The sequence below is a fragment of the Paroedura picta genome, chromosome 2 (genome assembly GCF_049243985.1).
Source record: "Paroedura picta isolate Pp20150507F chromosome 2, Ppicta_v3.0, whole genome shotgun sequence".
Lineage (NCBI taxonomy): Eukaryota > Metazoa > Chordata > Lepidosauria > Squamata > Gekkonidae > Paroedura > Paroedura picta.
The window spans coordinates 55,828,642-55,847,589 of record NC_135370.1 but is presented as its reverse complement, the minus strand read 5'-3'; the positions used below and the strand labels follow the sequence as shown (position 1 = coordinate 55,847,589).

General features: G+C 42.3%; 1 protein-coding gene across 1 annotated transcript in view; it reads right to left on the bottom strand.

The window, feature by feature from the left end:
• Nucleotides 1-12,579: 12,579 nt before the first annotated feature.
• NXPH2 (neurexophilin 2) overlaps nt 12,580-18,948 on the bottom strand; it is a 48,184-nt gene continuing 41,815 nt past the window's right edge. Inside the window, exon 2 of the mRNA XM_077320183.1 lies at nt 12,580-18,836. Within this exon, the coding sequence (XP_077176298.1) occupies nt 18,093-18,836 (744 nt within the window). The 3' untranslated portion in view covers nt 12,580-18,092. The remainder of the gene's footprint in view (nt 18,837-18,948) is intronic.

Genomic DNA, 18,948 nt, shown 5'->3' with positions numbered 1-18,948 from the left:
GCTGGGCACCTTCACAGCTGTTTTCAGCTGGCCTTGCCAGCAAACTTGTCAGCATTTCCAAAGTGGCTAACCTGCAAATCCCATGCAGAATTTGCAAACACAAGAACAGCTAACATAAGATAAAATTAGGCTGCCCTCAGTTACTGCCTAAAGAAGAATATTTATCCACAATACCTCCATAGTAAGTAGATCACATGACATGATCAGTTCCCTAGGCCCTGAAAGCAACCAGGAGCCCCAGATGTTGCCCTCTTAATCAGACCTTCTCCTCAATCCTGGCGACTGAGACTTCAGCATCCAAAACCACTGAGGCCAGAGCTTTCAGAATGGTTCCTGTGTGGGTCGAGGTTCTCTTCAAGAATATTTCAGAACTCTTCCTTAACGTTCAAATCTCGTTTTGTTTATTTATGCACTGAGCTTCTCTTCCCCTTTCTCTCCCCCTCATCTGTTTTGTGAATCTCGTTGATCTCAAACATTTTAATACCATCTCGTTTTATTTTTCTGCCGTCAAGAACCTGAAGTTTATTCTGAGAACCGTTATAAGAGCGACGGTGGCCAGGAACTTGCAATGCTCACTGCTTGCAATGTCTGCTCAGTGTATTCATCTCATAATTTGCTAGTTATTAGGAGATGTATAAATAATCAGTCATTTCAATAGCTAATCAAGCATGATAATTAACCATGCGACAAGTGTGATCTCTGGAAAAAAGTTTGTTTAATGAACTACATTCCTTGGCTACAAAATTGAATGAATTTTTTTCTAGCATTTCTTTATATTATGTTTTCATATTTTGTCACAAATTAAGATGTCCGTTATATTTGCCACAGTGTATGGCGTGTCCTTGAAGCCTCAGGGAAGGTGCACGCATGTCTAGCTTTGCTTTATGTCCCTCTGATAAAAAGAACTGTGTGGAATAAAATATGTGCAAGGCATCACAGTGAGATGTCAACTTGTATCGAAATAATGAGTTAGCACCAAATGCTAATTAAATATTGATGAAAGTCATACTTTCAATTATCTTCATTATGGCCTGATGTTTTATGTAGACATTAAGGCTTGGAGCAGGAGCACCTATTGTAATTGGTTGTGTTGTATAAAAATGCAAGAGATTTCTCTCCTGGGATGCATCTAGTGCTGATCCAAAATACAAGAGGTGGTTTTGGGGATGTTTTTTTGGTTTTGTTTTTTTGCTTTTTTTAACAAAGAATTTAAAGAGTGGGAAACAAGCATACTTTACCTCCCCCATTTCACCATACCAGGCAAAAGTACAGCAGTGTTAATTCATGAAGGCTCTACCCTTTGAATCTCCAGTTGGCAACACAGCATGGTGATGTCATCACCCAGTCCGTTTATGTACTGGGAACTTCACTGCCCCAGCTCCTGTGCAGGAGCACAAATTGGGGGTGGATGAGGTGCACCAGGCCAAATGCTCCCCCACATGGGTGCAGGAAAAGATGGGGCAACCTGCCATGACTAAATCTCCAGCCTGCTGTCTGACATGAAACCTCCAGTGCGAAAACGGTCCCAGAGGGATCCCTAGCTGCTAGGATGCTAGGAGTAGCTTTTGTGCATACAGCAGACTGCAAGAACAGGTTATGTACTTGAAAAAAAAATAGTGACAATGTGATTCTCACAGGGTATGTGGAAATACGCACCTACCCCAGGGCTCCTTGGTCACTCCCCCCTCCCGCTCTTCAGACCTATAGACACACTCATACACAGACTCCTTTCTCCCACCCACTTTCCCCTTCCTCCTTCCCTCTTGCTTGCCCAAACTCCTCCTTGGTCCCTCCCTCCTCCTTCTCTCTCAAAGACACAGACACACTCACACAGAGAGAGAGACACCCTCCTCTCCCCCACTTCCCCTCCCCTTTCCCTCCTTCTGTCTTGTGCCAGGAGGGCTATGACAGGGTAAGGCAGTTGGCACTGCATGATGCTAAGTGCCACTTGCACTGCTGCTGCCACCACTGGCCATGTTCTACGGTCCTCCACTAACTCAGCCACCATCCCTTGGTTTCTGCTTCAGGCCTTTGCCAGCATGGTCACAGCCACTACCATGGCCTCCACTGCCGCCACCACCACCGGTGCTGCTGCCTCTGCCCTATCCCTGGCCCCAGCTCCTTTGTCCTGGTGGAGTCACAGCAAGTGGGGTTCAGCAGCAAACCTTGTCTGCCACCACTGCTGCTGCCCATCTTCCGAGGCTGGCCGCAGATCCTTTATCCTGGCAGCCAGCTGGCGCCACCAGCTGTATTCCTTGGCTGTCTTGAAGAGCTGTGCTTGCACCATCAGCACAGATCTACTGGTGCACTCCCTGGGGTGGGACAATGGACATCATGTCTGTTATAATTTCCATTATAGGAAGCACAGCATTATATGTGTTTCCACATCAAAAATTCCTATTTCTTACTGAAGCCCTCATTGAGGTAATTCTATTCTTTGAGGAGAAGGGAAGAGAATGTTACCATTTCAGGTAGCAAATCCAGATCTGGAGCTAATTGGTTCACTTTAGGCACAGCTAAGCAGCTTTGAACAAATGAGATCAATTTGCTCGAAAGCTAAATGTAAAGCTTTCTGTGTTGGCTGGAATAGAAACAAAATGTTTCCAGTAAACATAAGTCTGACATTCTAGCTTTCAAATGTATTTGCCAAATGCTTCCTTTATGGAACTTTCATATATGTAAATTCCTAGTTTTAATCTGCTTGAGTAAGAAGTGTTCATTTGCAAATTTGCCTAATTTATATGGCCAAGTTTTAGAGCACAATTTTCCCTGGAACAGTAGGGTTACGTTTATCTAGATTTGAGTTTACACAGCTCAAATTATACACATCTAAAAACTACCACCCATGCTAGCTGAGTGGGCCTTATGCATTGTATAGTGCTTTTGATGAAACATGCAAGAGTTGCCCTAGTGCACCCTTCCCAAAAGTATAGAAAAATCTTACTGTTAAAACTAACATTGTTCCTGTCATTGAAAGAGTTGATTTTATGTACTTATGTATTTATTAGATTTTTATACTGCCCTCCCATATGACTCAGGGCGGTTTACATATAACATGGCAGGGTGATACATGGAAGGACCTAAACATATAACACAGTCAAAAATAACATCAACAATAATCCAACAGTGGTTCTAAATCAACACAATTTCAATGGCCTTAATCAACAACAATATAACAGGAATGGCAACTTTAGAAGAAAAAGAAAAGAGCAATTTTCTGTACACCGCTTTTTCCTACCCAAAGAAGGCTCAATGCAGGTTACTACTATATTCCCTTCTTCTCTCCATTGGGCTGAGAGAGTTCTGAGAGAACTGACACTGGCCCAAAGTCACCCAGCAGGTGTCATGTGGGAAAGCATAAAATCAAGCCCAGTTCACCAGCTCTTAATGACTACACCATGTGGGCGTTTACTACACCCAATGGGATTTTTTTCTTAAAGACATATTAAGATGCTCTATCTGTTTTATATACAGACTAGTTTGGGCATTAGTTTTGGGCAGAGCTCTTTCCCAGCCCTGCTGTTCAAGCTGTTTGGGGGCCATACCAAGGATTGGAACATTGGAACATTTATTTATTTACTGCCAAATCTCTGTTTCTATTGTTGTATTTACTTGACGTTGCTGTGTTGCTTTGTACTTATTCCCATATTCTATGTAAAGTTGCATTGTACGTATTCCCACGTAAACCACGCTGAGCCACAAGGGAGAGTAGTATATAAATATAATAAAAATAAATAAAACACACCCTAACTTTGCAAGCCTGAAAGCAACCCACAGGAATTAAGAAACAGATTAAAATAAAGCGCTCCCACCACCACCTTTTCTAGAACCCATTGTATTTTTTACCAAACATGTTTTATTATTAGTGGCTTCATAAATTACAAAGGCACAATTCGTGTTTCCAACCATAAATTTGGAAATTCCTGTAGATTTAGGGATGGTGCTGGGGAGGGTAGAGTTTGAAGTTGGAAGGGAGCTTCGGATTTGATGCCATTCTGTGACTTGGGTTTCTCCTAAACAGCTATTTCCTGTAAGGGAACTCATCTATGTAGCCTGTGGACATCAGTTGAAATTCCAAGACAACTCCAAGCCCCACCTGAAAGCTGGTAACCCCATCTGTTCTTTTGCAATCATATCATGGAGACAGGACCTGTCCCAGTTTCTTGGTAAATTATTCTGTATCATACACTTGTTTGAAATACAGTTTGTCCCATACATTGCATTCTTATATGTAAATGTAATAGTTTTTATGGGCACACCTTAAAATGGCAACACACAAAATAGCATTAAGGCAAGTTTCAGAAAGGTCATTTGGTTAGAAGATGGCACAAAAACTGTTAGGTCCTGGCCACTGGAAGTTCTGAATCAATTGCGATTCAGATTGCCTCATGGGAGGGGAATGGATGGCTTACTTCCGAGACCTTCCCTTCCTCCAATCCAAATGATCCTAAGAGCTTAAGTGAATCAACAAAGGGGAAATAAAAGAGAGAAAAAGAGACATCACCACCCGCTGTCCTGAGGAGAATTTCAATATTCATAATGGCTTTTCCTTCTTCACTTTTTACACTCCATCTTTGGAATTACACCACACCTAAAATAAAATGCTTCCCCAAACTCTATAAAAAGATGCTGAACAGGCAGAGCACATGGAATTTAATGACTGAAAAATATTCAGAGAGCCATTTAATTAAACCATTTTTATTAATAATGCAGTGGAAGAGCGTATGTGTTATACAATTAAAGATAACACATTGGTAAATGATAACTATGCAAATTCAAATGCAGTTGCTGTTAATATATGGCACTTAATGCAAGGGGGAGCGTAAAGCCAAATGAAATGAGGTCTGGATTATTTCTTAAATGAGAAGCATGAAGCGGAATTTAGAAATGTAATGTCTGTTGGTGAGAGCATTATGTTAAAGGTGCCTTCAAGTATTATCTCATTTAAAGAAATGATCTCTTGCTTCCTTCCATTAAGTCAGGACAGTCCTGCGGCTCCTGGCTTTTATGCCCTTTTAAGATTGGGCTGATGTTTCTTGGGATCACAATTTCTTCACATTCCCAGCAATTAATAACTAGGGTAACTATATTTGACCATGATTCATATCACAAGATTAGCTGAAGTGTTTCAGCAACCCATTTGCAAAGCTCCATTGGGGAGGCGTAGAAACCTAAATAAATTACCAAACTACCTTAGGGTGAGCTGTCAGCCGAAGGCAGGCATAGCATCTTGCAGCTGGAAGGAAAGCCACATCGCATAACACAGAGAGAAAAGAAAACCAAAGGACAAAGCCGTCATGGCAACTCACCCGGGATGAGCAACATTTTCAATGATTAACCAGGATACAAGCACCAGATCGTCCTGTTAGGAATGAGTTGAAACATAATTGTGAAGTCTGGGAGACCTGCAGCCTGCTAGCCCCTTAATTGTTCTTCCACCAACTGCCTTTTGATCCTTTTGAATATTCTGCCAAGGGGTAAGATGAGTGCTCCCCATTGATATGTGACACCTGTGTCTAGGAATGTTTGTTTGCATTCGTTGGACAACAAAATGAAACTAAAATTGAATGCTCCACAGCAGGTAGGGTTCCGTGGGGCTGAAAGCTCTGTGCTGTGGAAATTGTTGGCCAGGGATGGTGTGCCATTGAAGTCTCACAAGCAGCAGGGCGTAAGCTGCCTTCAAGAGTGCTCTCTAGTTTATGACTTGCAAATTAACAAATAAAAGAGTCTGTGCCAAATGCATGGTGAGAAGCAGAGGCAGAAAACAGAAGCTTGCTTGGAAGGGAAGTGCATGTTACATACCTGTTATAGTTACCTGGTAGACGACATTGATGTACCTGAAGACGTTTGATGCGTACTGAGCAGACTGAGAACATTAAAATTCTAGTGGCCTATTTTTATTTATTTAGAACATTTTTGTGTTGCCTCTCCAGGATTCTGTTTGAGGTGACTTATAGAACAAAAATAATTTAAAAAAACCACAGCATTCAAATCAATTAATAAATTGATTAAAATCCAGCATTGAATAAAACCCAGCCCAGGATAAAAATATAAAACCATACCATTTTAAAACAACAGATTCAATCATAAATACCAACCCATTAATTAAACTCCTGAATGAACAGAAACGTCTTGCCATGGTGACTCAAAGAAAGCCATGCTGATGTCAGGCATGTCTCAGGGAGAAGGGCATTCTGCAAACAAGATGCCACTACATAAAAGCCCTGTCTTTGGTTGCCACCTGCCTCAAGACAGAGGTACAGACAGCAGAGCTTGTGTTCAAAATCTTAGCTGGCAGGCTGGGTAGTAGGGGTCTTAAAATTACCCCTCCCCGAGCCACACAGGGCTTTAAAGGTAAGAACCAGCACTTTCAATTGCATCTGGAAACAAACAGGCAGCCAATACAGAAATATCACTACCAGAGGGATATGATCTCTATATCCCATCTTTTACAAGGACCTGGTTGCTACTTTTTGGACAACCTGAAATGTCAGACCATTTTTGAAGGGAGCTCCCACATAAAATGATTACAGAAGTCTAACCTGTATGTAATCAGAGCATGGATCACTGTAGCCAGATCACACTTTTCAAGGAACGGCTGTAGCTAGAATATCAGTCCAATGCTGATAAAAGGCAACACATACTACGGAGAAGATCTGGGCCTCCAACAGTGGGCCAGGATTCAACAGTACCCCCAAGCTGCAAACCTGTTCCTTCAGAGGGATCACAAATATTTCCAAGGCAAGCATCTCTGTTTTTTCTGGATTGAGTTTCAAATTTACTGATCCTCATCTATCCTATTATAATCTCCAAGCACCTGCTCAGGAATTCCACAGACCCACCTGACCCAACTGTTAAGAAGTAGATCTGGGTATCATCTGCATACTGTTGGCATCCCTGATGATCTTTCCCAGCCATTTCATGGAGATGTTAAACAGCACGGAGGACAAGTTGACACCCTGTGTGACTCCATAGCATAAATATCATCAGGTCAGACAGTTTAGGAGAAACCTTAGCACCACATTCTGGAATCATTCAGCCAAGTAAGGGCAGAACCACCAAAACATGGTATCCCTCCTCCTAACTCAGAACCCAACCAGCCTTTCCAGAGTGATCCCATAGTCAATGGTGTGGAATTTCACAGAATGACCAGAGGAATCAAGAGGGACACGCTCTCCTGACGAAGATTATCCATCATGGTGACCAGGGTCATTTCCATCCCAAGCCCAAGCATAAATCCAGATTGAAATAGGTCCTTCAAGACTGCCTAAAGCTGTGTGGCCACCATCTGCTCAAGCATCTTGCCACCAAGTGGACATTTGGCCAGCGGGCAGTCAGTGATCAGGTCTTCTTTGGGAGGGATTGCACAACCGCTTTGTTCAAGGTGGTTAGAACTATATCCTCCTGCAGAGAGGCATTTTTTTGCCTCCCTGATCCAATCAACCAACTTAGCCTGGCTCTATACTAATCTCCATAAAGGGCAAAGGTTAAGTCTAGACATGATGGGCCAAACATTCTGAGCAACTTGTGCACTTTATCTGATTTCACCAACTCGCACACAGAGCTTACTGCAGAAAATCTAAGCAGTCACGCCTTTAGCGAGTCAAGCCTTTAAGCTCGATTTTGGATTTCTGCGCCTGTCGCATGCACCATTCTTTTTTCTCCAGCATATTTATCCTGCAGTTACAATAACAACAAACAGTTTTTCTTAATTGGGGTGGAAATGTCACTTGTTATGTGTGTGGGTGTCCAAAGCTGCACAGTAGTGTCAAGGAAACACCTTCCATTCAAATCCTCATTGTTCAGTTCCTTGAATGGGTGAGGCAGAGCAGAGCAGAGAGAGAGAGAGAGAGAGAGAGAGAGAGCATGTGCATGCATTGTACCAATTAGGGTGAGTGTTTTCATTTATTATCTTTTTTGCTGAGCTAACAGAGTAAAGCGGCCACCAGTAGCTAAAGGCAGCACCTGTGAGTGGTGCATGAAAGGCTTTGTGATTGCCTCTGGGTCTGCCCCCCCCCCATCCTGGGGCATAACTAAGGTGTTTGCTACTTCTGCTCTTTTCTTGTTTTAAACTGTAATATGGATAGTTGGCTCTGATGCAACAGGATGCTACAAGGCTGTGAACATTGGAACATTTTATTCATTTTTATTCTATTATCTCAGATTTCCATTTGTTGTTTGCTTTTTGTTGTTTGCTTAGTTTTTAATCTTTCTCTCTCCCCCTCCTCTTTTGGTCTATACCCTCAGTACCAAAAACTCCTCTCCCGCAAAACCACTTTCAGAAAACACGGGGAAACAACAACCAGAAAGCAAACTGAGTGCTGAAGGGAGAAAAATCATTGCAGACTTAAAAAGAAAACCTGATGGACATGGGCAGTAAAAGCAAGGGGAAGCACCTGTGCATTATAGACCTCAATGCCATCCATAAAACTAGGACCAGACTGCACTCCAATGGCATCATGGATATGTGTTGGTTCTGTGCAAATATCTGCAATGAGAGAATTAAAGTAGGTTTAGCCACATGAGCACATAGTAGTTCTGGTTGGTTGTGGCTTCAGCTTCAGCAGTAACACAGAAGAATTCCCCTCACTATGTTCTCCCTGGGGCTGTAGTGGTGGCTGCTGCAGAAAGAAAATGGTGATCATTAGAGGCCAGGTCTTGCCAGACCGGGGTAGTTCTTCCCCACAGGGTACTAGCAAAGAATGCAATACAGCAGGGGTAGTCAACCTGTGGTCCTCCAGATGTCCATGGACTACAATTCCCATGAGCCCCTGCCAGCCCCTGCTGGCAGGGGCTCATGGAAATTGTAGTCCATGGACATCTGGAGGACCGCAGGTTGACTACCCCTGGAATACAGTATTCAGGATATTGGAGAAAAAGAACCAAAGATCTTCACACGCTGTTTTCTCTCTACCTTGAATACCACATCCTGGGGGAGGTAAGAGAGAAAGATGACTCCCTTTCTACATTTTGTTGCTGGAGCACCAGATTCTACCAGAAGGTTGCAGCTGATTTGGACAGAAGTTTGGGTACCAAGGATGAAGCTTCAATTAATTACAAGCAGCTTAAAATGTTTTTAGGACTGTTGCTTGTAATTGGATATGTTCTTTCTGATTCAAGTCTGAAGAAGTTTGTCCACCACTATTTCTCTCCTCCTGGATTATTTTTTTAATGTTCTGAAGCAACTACAAGTAATTCTACCATGTCTTACATTCTAAATACATTTTCATTCCAATTTGAAACCAATTACAACATATCACCTTTCAGGTCCTGCTTATGAAGAACTGTTAAGATAAGGTAACCTAAGCTTAATTGCCTTTAATTTTGATGAAAGAGTGTACGCTGTCTTGCTGCTACAAAAGGACCACGGGAATATTAGAGAAATATAAACTGGATTTGCATTTGAGATGGCCAAAGTTAAAGCTACCAAAGACAGCTGAATGGATTAGAAGTGAAAACAGCTGGAAGTACTCGTGTTGCTAACTATCCAGCCTGAGAATCTGGTAAGTAGTTCACTTTATAAAAAGTAGAGGCATAAAAGGAAAGGCATTCATGAGTAAGCTTTACAGACATAAAAGCCCTGGAAGAACTGGGTACAAATATAATTGCTTTGCCATATCAGACCAAAAAAGATTCATCAGCATTCTGTTTCCAGCATGGACATGTCAATATGCTGCCGGAAGATTTGTGATAAAAATCATTCTATTATTAGAATAGACCTCAAATCAGAGTGCTGACTGCCAGTATAGCCAAGTTCCAAAAAAAGGAGTTAATGGGTAATTGATGGTCTGTGAAAAACATTGTTTTCCAAACTCTAAAATGTCTAGAGGCTGGCAAGCAATAGAATTTTGTCTTTGGATTTTAACCTTTATTAAGATTTGAATGCAGTTACTGTGTGAGACACCATGGGTGGGCACCACTAAGACTCACCAATTTTGCGATAAATTCATGTAAAGTGCTTTGCCTAAAATACTGAACCCCATAATGGCCTGATAGGCCATTCCTTTCTCTACATGAATCCCCTGGGCTATCAAATCTCTATCCTCTATAGTCCATGTAGGGATGTACTGGAGAAATAGTACTTGCTTTTCTGTAGATCATCCTCCATAGTGTCATTGCATGCAATAATGTTGAACTGTGAACAGGGAAAACTACTATCCGCTTAAGTCCAAGTGGTATAAGGAATTTCTCCAGGAGCCAAAGGATCCCAGGCTCCCCAACTCTGTGGGGAACTGATGTGTTACCCTCTACATCCACCCACCAAATTAGCAACACATATGGTGCCTTCAAGGTAATGCCTGCTGGTCATCTGGTTGGCAGTGACCAGCCCCTTAACAGCCCAAGGGCCTGATGATCAGCTGGGAGGCAACAGCCTTGAGCCAGGGGTGGGAGATGCAGGATAGTGAAAGCTTCCTGTGAGATAATTGCTCAGATAGCATGGGAATTCCAGAAGGGGGGAGCCTCCAAAGGGGCCGGCACCAGGATCAGCCAGGTTCTTGGTAAAGGCAAAGGGAAGTAGGTCAGCGGGAGACACAGTGTCTCTTGCTTTTTAGGTTGAAAAAAACAGGATCAGGTTAGATATGGAGGAAAAGGGTGAAGGAAATCCTTCTGTGGCCTGTGGAAAGGTCCATAGCACTCTCAGCAGCCAAAGAGCTGTCAGACTCAGGCAGCATACATACCTCTAAAAGCATAAGCGCAATCAGCTTTCCTCTAATAATGTGCATTTGTTATGGTGAAAAAATCTGGGAGTTGTGGGATTCCTGTGCTATGCAGTGGTTACAGTATCAGATTAGAACCTAAGAGACTTAGATTCAAATCCTCACTTAGCTATGAAGCTCACTGGGTGAGTCATTATCTCTCGACCTATCTTTCTCGTAGATGTCTTGTTAGGATAACATAGACATGGGACATAATTATGGACATTGTTATCAGCTTTTCAGGAGACTGAGATGAACAAAATTATAACAGCTGCCTCAAATGTCTAGAGAGAACTGTATCAACGTATAATTTGGAAACCAGAACAATGCAAGCCTGAACAGAAGTGCTCTTCTAAACCCACTGAAGAGTACCTCTTTAGGATTGCACTGTAAGTTATATACATTGAGGAGTCACATTGCCACTTGAAAAGATGACCTTTCATGGAATTACTTGGAGAATTTTGCTTTAAAATAATTTACATTATATAATTCTATCGTACAATAACCAAGGTATTTATTTGCTTGAACAGCTTAAAACATAGCAGGAAAAGGCTTCAGAAGCCACCAGACTGTGCAGCCAACTCATATGTGAATTGTTGCTTTCATATGAAAAGCTACCCTGGCTGGAAAAGCAGCAGCAGCCAGCATCGAGGTGCACGGGGAGGTCATTCACGTGCCCTATCACTAAGCTTGCCAGCTCTAGATTGGGAAATACCTGGAAATTTGGGGGATGGAAACTTAACAGAGTGGATTGTGGGAAGAGGAAGGATGTCAATTGCGTATAAATGTCACACCTTCCAAAGTGGCCATTTTAGCCAGATGAACTGATTTGCTGTAATAGCAGGAGATCTCTGGCCATCACCTGGAGGTTTGCAAGTCTAATCACTGCATCGTTCACTGCTGGCATCACTGCTCTCCTGACTGTTATGTCAATGCAGAGCCCCCCCCCCCATTCTTTACACGGCTGGGTGAAGAGGGTGGATGTCAGAGCTGAGTGCTGCCACTTTGAAGGTGGGACTAAGCTCTGTTGCCCTTCTCTCCATATTAGCTGCAGACAAAACCTTCAACACAGAGGCTCTGCCTGTGGCCAGTGCACTAATTCTGCTTCAATTCAGACCAAGTCAGATGCCCTTTTTCTTAAAAGGAAAACACCAGGAACCCCACAAGTTGTGGCTGAAAAAGTGTGGAAACTCCCAAATACAGTGGAGCATGCTGTACACCATGGGGGGCGGGGGGTGGGGTGGGGTGAGGGGGGAGGGATCCTGCATGGAAACAACCTGAGAACAAGTGTGAAAAATCAATGCAATTCCAGTGTTATTGCCCACATTCTGGATGTACATTTAATGAGAAACTGCATATAGGTCTGCCATGTGTGATGTACTGGTGAGTTCCATACAATTCTACACTCAAGTGTGTTCTATTTAGGGATTTGGAGAATATTGCTATCTTTCCCTTCCTGTATCTATTTGACTCTCTATCCAACTCAAGAATTATGATGCTTTTCCACTTCCACTTTGCCATTACTTTAAAGTCAATTGTTTTTGGAGCTGATCCAATCTGGTGGGAGGGGGGAATCTGTTAGGGAATGAATGAGCTCACTGCTTAAAGAGGAGAAAGGTAGCAATCTAAAAACCAAAAACAAACACTGCAATAGATTGACAGCCCCATCCTCTATGACACTGAACCCGTTATTACACAGTACTTCAGATAAAAGTTGCACTCAAGTGGTGCCTTTAAGACCAACAAAGTTTTATTCTGAGTGTACACTTTCATGTGCATGCACACTGTTTCAGATACCCACCTGAACCAACTCCAGATAAAGTTATTCAAACTAGCACATAGGGGGAAAATAACCGCAAAATAAAATCTGATCTAAGAAATGACAGATTTAACAAATGTTCTTTATTTACATAGAAATATGTGTATACATATATTCTGTATTTGTATACATTTCTAAGTATATATACATGAATAATTTCCACATACTCTACAATAAATAACTTTTCATTTTGCTTTTAAATTGCTTATAGTTTGGGTAAAAATCTATGTCTAAAAATAATAGCTTACAACTAAATTACAAAAGCACCAGATATTGAACTCATAGATTTCAGCAATAAATACTACCTTCTATACAGCTAAATTGCACGACACAAACTTGTACTAGAAGTTGTGGGTGGAGATCACCGTAAAAGAAAGAAAATAACTGAAAGTAATGTAAAGAAATTATAATCAGGGGTATAACTAATCTTTAAAAAAAACACATTTCTAAACTGGCAATTTCAAGACAGGGGTTTTGGTTTGAAATTTTACTGAAAGGGGAAAGACTACAATGTGCATGTTTTAGAGTCAGGGTTAAACTAGGCAGAGAAGACTGGGTGATCCTTGAACATACACATGCCTGGGGGTTTAAGATCACAGCCCAAAATTTAAGCAGATCTGGAACTCCGCCCCTGAGACAATGCAAAGCAGGGGTCTTCTCTGTCCAGCAGCCTCTCCAGCTCAAATTGTGCTCCAAAAAAGAGTTGGTGCAAAGGGAGAAATATCTACCACTGCCACCTGTGCTGGATAATAGGGAAGATCACATCTTTCTGCATATCAAAGTTGGCATTTCAAGCCCTGCCTTTGGGGATCTGGCTATGGCAAGAAAGCCCATGTTTATTGATTTGATATCCATCTTGACAATTCATAGTAATGAAATTGTAGCTTTGTTCTTCCAGTCCTTGATTTTTTGAATCTTCAGTTTTAGGAATTCCTTTTTCCTCCCCACACCTTAAAAGAACAGATACAGTGGTCTAGTTCTGCTAATGCAATTCTTGTCCATTGATCTTTGTACATGTGGGAGTCTCTGTTCTTTATTAAACTAGTGGTAAAATGCCACTAAGGATCTTATTACTAGACTAGCCTTGTCCATGTATACATTATGCAAGTGTGATTGGTACATGGGAATAATGAGGATAGAGAAAGAAATGTGGCTTTTCAGAAGGAAATGGTGAAAAGCTCTTAGCTGTGTAACCCTCTGACTCCCAGTCATAACTAATTGTTGAATGACACAGAATCAGGGGGAAATCATTCATTATCACTTATCACCACTATGGCAAACTACAGCCTGTTGCTAATTCTTCCTGCAATAAATTACACTTTTCTATGATGATGTATTTCCACAAGGAAAGATGAGGGTATAAATGTTTTGATAAATAATTAAATAATTATTATTAGGGCAATAATTTTTGATGTGCTAGAACAAAAATAAGACAACTACTTTCCCTGAAGTGAGGAACATTTCCCCATGAATAAAGAATCACCGAGGGCATTTATCCAAGTCAGGCACCCTGCCCCATCATTACACTGAAGTATCAGGAACAACTATGTACCACGTTTGATATGCAGACAGTTAAGCTGAAGACTGCAGAAGCCTGACTGGTTGTGATGCAAGAACCTTTACAGAACTGGCAAGTGTTATACTGTTAAAAATGAGAGCCCTTCAATTTGTTTTGCAATACCATTTCGATTGCATAGAGAGGCCTGGTCCTCCAAGCAATCTTTGCTTGGCTTCTTCTCTAAAATCAGCTTTACAATTTATTGCAGTTAATATAAAAGGGTTCCTGAAGAGATGCTGAAACCTGTGGATCAGTCTATTTTGTGTTTAATTGTAGTATTATAAAACCTCAGAGGTCTCTATTGGAATTTGCACCTCACTGTGCTAGTGATAGAATGTATGGGTTACCCTGTATGGGGGTCACTGTGCTAGTGATAGAATGTATGGGTTACAGAAACCACGGTGTCTGTTTCTCCAGTTTTATAATTGACTAGAATTAAAGCCTGTTGTAATTCATACAATGGATACTAGTGGGGAGGGGGGAAATAGCAAAGAGAGAGGATGGCAGAAAGGAAGAGAGTGATTTAGAGTGAGTTTGGCAGTGGGAAGAAGGGGGAGGGGCTGTCCAGTCTGTAAGGGCATGGGGTTGAATGTGTGTGTTGTGTGGGAGGTTGTGGTGGCATGGTGGCAAATGAGGCCATGGGTGTGGAGATATGGGTGTCAAGAACCTGTGGTGTGGAATGTTCGTTGAGTATGGGAGAGGACTGACCTTTGGGAATTGTGGCATAGTGGTTACAGATGAGCTTTCCAGAGCCATGTCTTCAGATATGTGAAGGGAAAATCAGACAGGAGTCTCTTTTAGGGGGAGATTTCATGGCAACCAATTCCCCCCAGTTCTGCATTCAACCTCATTTCCTTTCTTGTGTGAATTAGGCCACAGGCACCGAAATTTCCCCCTGCACTAATCCACATGGGGTAGTCGCAGTACACAGGTGTCTGCTCTGCTCCTTCTGTCTCCATTTTTTTTACTGTTGATATAATGTTATGTGCCTACATGCTTCTTTCATGGTTGCTACTTAGAACAAGAGCTGGATTTTTGTACCCTGCTGTTTACTACCTAAAGGACTCTCAAAGCGGTTTAGAAACACCTTTTCCTTTCTGTCCCAACAATAGATAACCTGTGAGGGATGTGGGGCTGTGAGAGGTCTGAGAGAACTGGGAATGGGCCACAGTGACCCAGCAGGCCTCAGGTGTTTCAAAGCACTTTCCAATTGCCTGCCCTTTCTCCCCCCCCCCCAATAAGAGACACCCTGTGAGCGAGGTGGAGCTGAGAGAGCTCTGTGAGAACTGGGAATGGTCCACAGTCACCCAGCAGGCCTCAGGTGTCTCAAAGCAGTTTACAATCGCCTTACCTTCTTCTCCCCATAACAGACTCCCCATGAGGGAGTTGGGGTGGAGAGAGCATCAGCTCATGGTTTAGTGTAGGTTTAGAGCCTCACTTTAAATCTGGCAACCCTATGAGGAGGTCTCTCTGTGCATAGCAATCTTAACACTAGTCAGGTTTATGCACACCTAGGTAGTGTGAAATTCCAGAACATGAATCTATACCAGTCTGGCACCTTACCTCCTCTCTGCAATGTTTTCTTAACCTGAAATAGGTCAGGAGGTGCTAGGTGGATGTGGGGGCATTACACACTTTTGAGGCCCCACTTCCTGACTTCAAGGAATATGTTCAGACCAGGGGGTCCTGGAGATCTTCTGGAATTGCTGTTCATCTCCAGACTATAAATATCAGCTCCGCAGGCAAAAATGGCTGCTTTGAACGGGTGACTCTGTAGCATTGTATCCCACTGAGGTTAGGGATGCCAGCCTGCAGGTGGGGTCTGAGAATCCCCTGAAAGTACAGCTTATCTCCAGGCAGTTAGGCTGAAGGGAAAGCTCTCTCCCCTCACATTCATTCCTTCAAAAGGAATGCATGTGGCTCCAAACACCCCTTGGTTGCTTAGCTGGTGATGACTGAAGCCTGAGTCCTACTGCTGGCAACTGCAGTCCCTGTTGTTGTCTGCAAGGCCAAGTTGTTGCCTAATAAAAGTGGATCACCTAGTCCCCCACAAAATCTCACTGTCTACTTTCCTGTAAAGCTAACTTCACTTGAAATTCTGGACCATTTATGCCTTTGATTTCGTAGGACCTTCCTGGCAAATACTGATTTTTTATTTATCAGGCCAAGCTTGGGAAAAGTAACTTCAGTGTCCATGTCTCTCCAGCCATTTACTTGTTCACTATTTACAGCTGCTTTTAGATCTTCCTGCACTTTCCAGGCTATGCCTTCCCTCCAGCAGTGAGGCTGGCCAGAGCAATATGTTAAGTGAGAAGGAGCTTTTCTGTCAGCCAACTGTTGGTCAGAAGGGTAAATCTCCCCCTCCCAAAAGGAAAGCACACCCATGCCAACAGATTCCCCTGCGTTGCTCTCTGAAGGAAACACCTTCCTTGTCTCAGTTGGGGGCTGTTAGAGGCTCCTTCAAAGCAGGCCTAAAGGGAGGGAGGAGGGAGCACTCACCAGCCACCTGCCAGCTCTGTCAGTGGTCTGAGGCAAAGTCAGAGAAGTTGTTGGATGTGACAGTTAGGGGCGGGAGATGCAGCCTGATTGGGCTGGTTGCGCTGTTGGCAGGTGCCAGTGGGGCCGGGCCAATCTGAACGTGTGCATGACCTGGACGTGCACTGCCCATGAGGGTTTAAAGATGGTCTATCAATTTTATCTTTGTCTTTTTTTAGGTCCTACATATTTTGACCTGCACTTCCATTTCCAGTATTTCACTAAAGAAAAATCCTCATCCTGCAGTCTAGCAATATACCCTTACTAGTCTTACCTTGGATAAATGGTCCCAATTACTGGTCACCTAGTGTCTGTAAACACATATTTGAATTACTGCTGTACAAAGGATTGGAACATATGGAACCAGGAGCTCCTGCAGGTGATTCTCACATCTCCCCCTTTCCCAGCAGCTAGCTGCATCTGCCTCTGCAAGTATAAGGAGCATGTGCAAATATAAGGAACACATGCCATCATACACTTCCAAAGCCATCCTGTGCAGAGCTGGACTCTTCTAAGTCAACTGCAGTCAATGGGCCCAGAAGGGTGCCTATACGGGTTTGTTGACAAGAGTCTGTTTGTTGACAAGAGTCTCCCAACTCAGTGTGACAGTTTTGGAACATGTGAGTGTTGGGGAACGAGAAAGAGATTACTCTCCATGACCTCTTCTGCTTGTGCTTCTTCGGAATTCAATCTTACTCTAGTGATGTACATACCGCTTCAAGTCCTGCCCCCCCCCCATATCAGAGTAAGCGAATTTCACTTCTTTTAAAAAATAAAAATTTTGCCTTTACATTAGGTTGTAGAAAGGTATAACTAGCTCCTTGCAATTTAATTTCCTGAATCTTATAGGAACATTTTAACTTCTTTCAGAATTCCTAGATGTTCATTTTGGCAATATGAATGGAACTGTTTCCTAGACAAGTCTGCCTGCAAAGCTGCTACAACATCCCTATCATCACGACCGCTCATATTGCAAGACATCCTAAATAATTATCTACTCAAATTGTGAGGACAGGAAATTAATGTATGTTGTTTTTATGGCTTCTACATATTGCTATTGTCTGATGTTTCCCTAAATTAATGGCAACTGCAAGAGCCAGAAATTAAATACATTTTTAGAAAAAGATATGTTGGTGCCTGACTTCTAAAATATTTATGACAACAATGCAAATTTGGGACTAGTTCACACATCCATGCATGTTACTTATTCGTCACATGCTGATTCATAGTTGAATGTGTAAACTGACTCTCTTGAAAGAGTCTGAGTTGTTTGGAAAGTTTTGTCCATGTTGTTCAATCTGTGATGATCTTTATGCACTGCACTTGAAACTGAGGTCAACAAGCAAAGAAAATGCATGTGTTAATGCATGGGGAAATAACTTTGCTTTTGTTTTGAACCTGCTGGGAAGCATTGTCCCCCCAAAAGAAGTTTAAACTGGAATTTTGGATAGATTATCAGTCATTGCAAAGAGCACAGAGTCTATCATCCAGAGGACAAATATGGCGTTTCACTGTGGTAGTTGTAATCAGGGCAAACTTTCTGCACCAGTTTGTAATCAACGCTGTAAAAAGCAATGTAAATACAAATGACTTTAAATGGTTTAGAGCACAACCAGGATACATGGCTTTGTGTCTGCTCTTGGTAGCAGATCTTTGAAGGATCAAAGTTGCACAATGCAGTTTTCTTAGCCCTGTCTGTTTTCTCATATTCAATTCGACAGTTGAAAGACTTGGACTCCTTGGTCTCTAGCGTTGACTGTGGTGCAGATTCAAATTCTACCACTTTGGAAGGTGGCACCAAGCTCACAGAAACGTTTCCAAGGCCTGTTGAATTATGCCGGAAATAAACGCTGAAGGTTCCATTGCCATGGTCAACAATTTTCCCGGTAATAAGAAGATTCAGTTTCACAGTTTTGATGTTGGAATGGAAGTCTCCCCAGCCAAACATTTTCTTGAATTTTCCAGTTTTTACAATTGGTCTTCGTTTAGTTCGTGCAAGAGATTCCTGAACCTCAGTGATGTTGGCGAGCCAATCCCAAAAGTTGTCTATGCCATCTGAATGTGACATCTGCCCATGTTTTAGTGTGGGAGATGGCTTAACAAAGAGGCGTAGAGGATTGATCATCCTTGAGTGGATGACGTTATCAACCAATGTGTCTGCAACATCTTTGTCTTCCCAGTCCAGTATGTCTGCAGCATGAGTGATTTGCTTAGCATCACAAAATATCTGTTCCAAGAGAGAAAGAAAAGGATATAAATACTAAAAATGGAAAATCTAGATAGCATAATAAATCTTGCATTAAATGGGATAAGTTCTGCTAGATTCTTGTTAAATCACA